Source organism: Octopus bimaculoides, chromosome 27 (genome assembly GCF_001194135.2).
Source record: "Octopus bimaculoides isolate UCB-OBI-ISO-001 chromosome 27, ASM119413v2, whole genome shotgun sequence".
NCBI classification, from domain to species: domain Eukaryota; kingdom Metazoa; phylum Mollusca; class Cephalopoda; order Octopoda; family Octopodidae; genus Octopus; species Octopus bimaculoides.
In genome coordinates, this window is record NC_069007.1 from 17,725,199 (window position 1) to 17,729,722 (window position 4,524).

A 4,524-nucleotide genomic window follows, 5' to 3' on the forward strand; every position below is an offset into this window, starting at 1 on the left:
TGAAAAAAAAGGAAAAGCTGTCGTTCCTTTTTACGGTAGGGAATAATTGAATAAGATTCGCTCGATATTTCTAGGCAGATTATTGACTAGATAATCTAAACCCTTCTCTCTTTGACTAATAAAATCTTTTGGCGTTTATTTCTCTAGGTAAACAGCACTCAATTGGCAACAGTCCAAAACGCTTGCAATGGTACACTGAAAGCAAATTGCAGTACAATCCAAACTGAGTTGAATGTTGATGTATCGACCCTAACAATGTCCGACCTACAGAAACCCCTATATTCTGGATTGGTAATGAGCTTGTTTATCTTAAACTTAAACTCACCAATCCCTCTCAACAAACAACTGCAAGCAGATTACTGGATCCAGCATATCAACCCAGCTGGCTTGGAGAATGACTTCGTAGATTCTGCGAATAAAGTAGAACAGAAGAATGGTAAGTAGAGACATTGTTTAGAGTTGCATGCGAGATATTCGTCATGTGAGAAGCCAGAGAGAAGGACCAGGCATTGAGGTGCGATTCGATCAGGGTGTGTGATACTTTGGTTGAGTGAATATCTTTGATAATAGCTTTGAGTCGATTCTGGAAGTGAAATTAGCCAATCGGAAACTGTGTTAAGCCCCCACCGTCTGTATATATATATATATATATATACGCATTCGCACTCCCTTATATACATACATACATACATACATACATACATACGTACATACATACATACATACATACATACGCACATGTATACATACACACATTCACATCTACATGTGCGTGTATGTGAGCTACAGAAATATGTCTGTGTGTGTTTGTTCACATCGTAAAATTGTTGGCTACGCTGGAGGGAGTTGAACTCAAATATCACCGTGTTTTGTCTGTTTACAAAATGTGCGTATATATATAAATGTGTTTAAATAGTTTTAAGACTGGCATCAATTGCATGCACCACTGTGAGTGGAATCCCAAAGATGTCTCCAACTTTCTTTTATAGCGTGTTATGATAAACATTCATCGCATATACCAACTTAACAATAATATAATATCAACTGACTTATAAACCCATATTTGTTTTAAATATCTTTTCAGAGTGCATCAGTCCCCAGATCGACCTTGTTTTTGTTATTGACTCATCGTCATCCATTAAGTTACCAATCTTCGAGGAAGTAAAATCATTCTTGAACGATGTTGTGAGTAAACTAGACATTAGGCCAGAGAAGACACAAGTTTCCGTTATTAGAGTTGCAAGTACAGTTTCCACAGTGTTTGGATTAGGAACTAACAGTACAAAAACTGCTGTAAGAAATGCTATTAGCAATATAACTTACACTGGTTGGAGTAGTGCTACGAACTATGCTCTTGATGAAGCACGGACCAATGTCTTTACAAATGCGAGAAAATCTGTTGCTGCAAAAGTTTTAGTTTTGGTGACAGATGGAAGATCAGATAACAATGTCAAAACAGTAGAGGCAGCTAGGAAGCTGAAAGATGATGGCGTCATTATATTTACAATTGGAGTTGATAATCTAACAGAAGATGAATTACGTGCAGTAGCAAGTGAACCCAGTTGTACACATTTCATCCACTTGAAAGATTATAATGAGACTGATTTTATTGTGAGGGATATCCAATCTGAATCTTGTAGAGGTAAATCTTATATCTAATAATTGTCTCTATTGATTCGCTGTTGTTGCAAATCAACAGATGTTCCTGGTCTGAAAGTTTAATAAGATGTAACCATGAACATAAGCACACATTTTCAGCAAACATAAATTCATTTCTTCTCGATTGCATACACAGACATAACTACTAACTATAAGTACCATACGTTAATTTTTCGGAACACACCGAATAGTTAGATGTGTAAATTGTATGTATATGTAAGTATATATCTAGGATATTGTGCATGTCATTGTACGTAAGTATAGTTATATAACTGTCGCTATGTATGGCTAGCTGTATGTACAATACGTTCATACAGATATACATACATATATATTGATAGATCGAAACTTTTATCAATTCGTTTTGCAAGATTCTTGATGTGAAACCATGTGTTGAAACAGATGTTGTATTTCGGGATATTTTTTTCTTCACTCGTTTATTACCATTACTTTATTATTTTAACGCCTGTCCATTGTCCGGAAATCTTTCGTCACACATCTGTGACCTCTTCAGCGACACTTCGTTTCCATGTGTGTTCTTGCTCAACTTACTCCATTCTGTTCTTCTAAGATGTGTCTCCTTATGTGCGCATGCGTTTGTGCCCTTCTCTCTCTCTCTCTGTTATGTGTGTGTTTATGTTTGTGTGAGTGTCTTAGTTTTTGGCAGCAGTATGGCTTTCTTCTCAGCCCCAATCTCTCACCCCATTGTGCTGCTGCTGTCCTAAGACCCGAGAAAAAAAAGACAATAAATAAAATGACCATCCCGAAATACAACATCTGTTTCAACACACGGTTCCACATCAGGAATCTTGCAAAACGAATTGATAAAAGTTTCTATCTATCTATCTATCTATCTATCTATCTATCTATCTATCTATCTATCTATCTATCTATGACTGTATACTATGTATATTTATCATATTATATCATATATCATATTATATTATGTTTGACTGCCGTGTTGTGCCTTCCTAAACGGTACCTTCTGTTTCTAGCTGCGATCCGTATTGAAAAAAACACTCAGTTACTCAATATCGCCATTCCCCAAACTAACGAGACAGAACAAATTTTCCTGGAGGTCAACTACACTGCAAAGTCCACCTTGGCTACACAAGTTCTGGTAAGACGAATAAGAACAATATCAACTGAATTGTGTTTTTCTATTTTTATGGATGACTGAGAAAGAAGGGACAATGCCCATAAACCTCTCAGTCCTTCCAGGAGTGGATGGTCACATTCTTATTATTGATGTTTTAATTGGAACGTTTATAGATCTAACATAAATGTAGGCAAAGGAGGGAATTCTGGTGATTGCGTTGGCATTGCTGGGGAGAAGGATTGGGCATCGTGTTTAGTACAGGAAGAGCGAGGTTAAGAAATAAGATGTGTGATGAGGAGGGGAGAGGAGGATGTGTTGCGTTTGCTTTAGAGGAGCTAGTGTGCAGTTAGCTAGTTCTCAAAAGACGATGTTGTTGTAGCGGTAGAAAAAACTATAGGAGGAGACTGTGGGTTTTTGGGACAAAGGTTGGACTCCTTTTCTAAATGATTCAGTCAATTGAAGTTAGGGTATCCTATATGATATGCTGCTTTTGTTTTCCGCTAGGTGACTGTCCAGTTTGGTATGGTCACTCTGTTATATCTGTTGTTGCTTTTTTGCAGGTGACTGTCCAGTGTGGTGTGGTCACTGTGTACGCTTCATTTAGCAACAGTTATCCCAATAAAGATGATTACGACAAGACTTCGACAACTGACGATAAGCCAGGAAAACTATTTCTTGAACGAAAATTACACGCCGATAAGCTTTTCCTTACTGTCCTTTCACAGAAACGATTTGATCTCAAATCCTCAGCCTGTGACAATCCTTTTTATGACATCAGCATCAACCCAACAGGCAAGCTACTTCGTTTTCTTTCAGATATTGTTCGATATCTTTTATACATTTAATGTAAGATTAATTTTGGTTTCAGAATCGACGAAAACATAAGAAGGTGTGTCGCATTCTTCTTTCTGATCCGGTCAACTATCACCCTATCACACTCATTTCTAATATCTTTAAGGTAATGGACGCAACCATTAACGAGGACCGGAAACCCCTTTGAATCTCTTCCCCTCTCTCCTTAATGGTTACCATCACGCATCAGTAAATTCGATCCACTGGTGACCCCCATTCCCTTGTCACTTACCAGTGTGCTCTTACCTTGGAGAAATTCGGTGAAAGCAAAGTTCAACCCCCACCCACTGCCAACACGATTCTTACAACGTCCTCAACACCACTATATCCCCCAACACTAGCAGTACCATTACTACAACCACCACTCCCATCACCACGACTAACACCAACACTACTAACATACCACAACGGCAAACACTACTACTACCGCTACCACTCAACAGAACACACACACACACACACAATATATATCTAGCTATAACTATGTTTAGATGTGCTCACTACCAATGGAAGGTCTGTCTATTCCTGTTCTAACACCTGTCTTTCTCTTTCACAGCACCCAGGACTGAAGCGGCTTGCGTTGTAAAAGAGGTCAACAGCTCATGTACTGCAAAGCAACTCGACTCTGCATGTTACGACAGTAAGTACTTACAAGATTTTAGCCCACAAACATCACTTTCACCTTCGGGATTGTTATTGGTACTCGTAATCCAGAGGGTCACAAGTTCACAACCTATGTCTACAGACCTTTGGCTCTACATAGAGATAGTATTGGGGGCAGGACCATGAGCCAAGATCAAAATTTGTTGATTCTTGGTAGAGAAGTTTTTATGAGGAACTGACATAATGCTTGAATGTTAGACCTTTTCAAATGCTCTCTCAGTCAGCCTCCTGCATTTCACAGGTCTTTAATG

The 4,524-nt window shown here is 38.4% G+C and overlaps 1 protein-coding gene across 1 annotated transcript in view; it reads left to right on the forward strand.

Moving 5' to 3' along the window:
- LOC106870157 (collagen alpha-1(XII) chain) overlaps window positions 1-4,524 on the forward strand; it is a 490,284-nt gene that overhangs the window by 4,674 nt on the left and 481,086 nt on the right. The window contains exons 2-6 of the mRNA XM_052977221.1: window positions 148-436; window positions 1,085-1,642; window positions 2,655-2,779; window positions 3,319-3,550; window positions 4,167-4,250. Coding sequence (XP_052833181.1) covers window positions 148-436; window positions 1,085-1,642; window positions 2,655-2,779; window positions 3,319-3,550; window positions 4,167-4,250 — 1,288 coding nt within the window. The remainder of the gene's footprint in view (window positions 1-147; window positions 437-1,084; window positions 1,643-2,654; window positions 2,780-3,318; window positions 3,551-4,166; window positions 4,251-4,524) is intronic.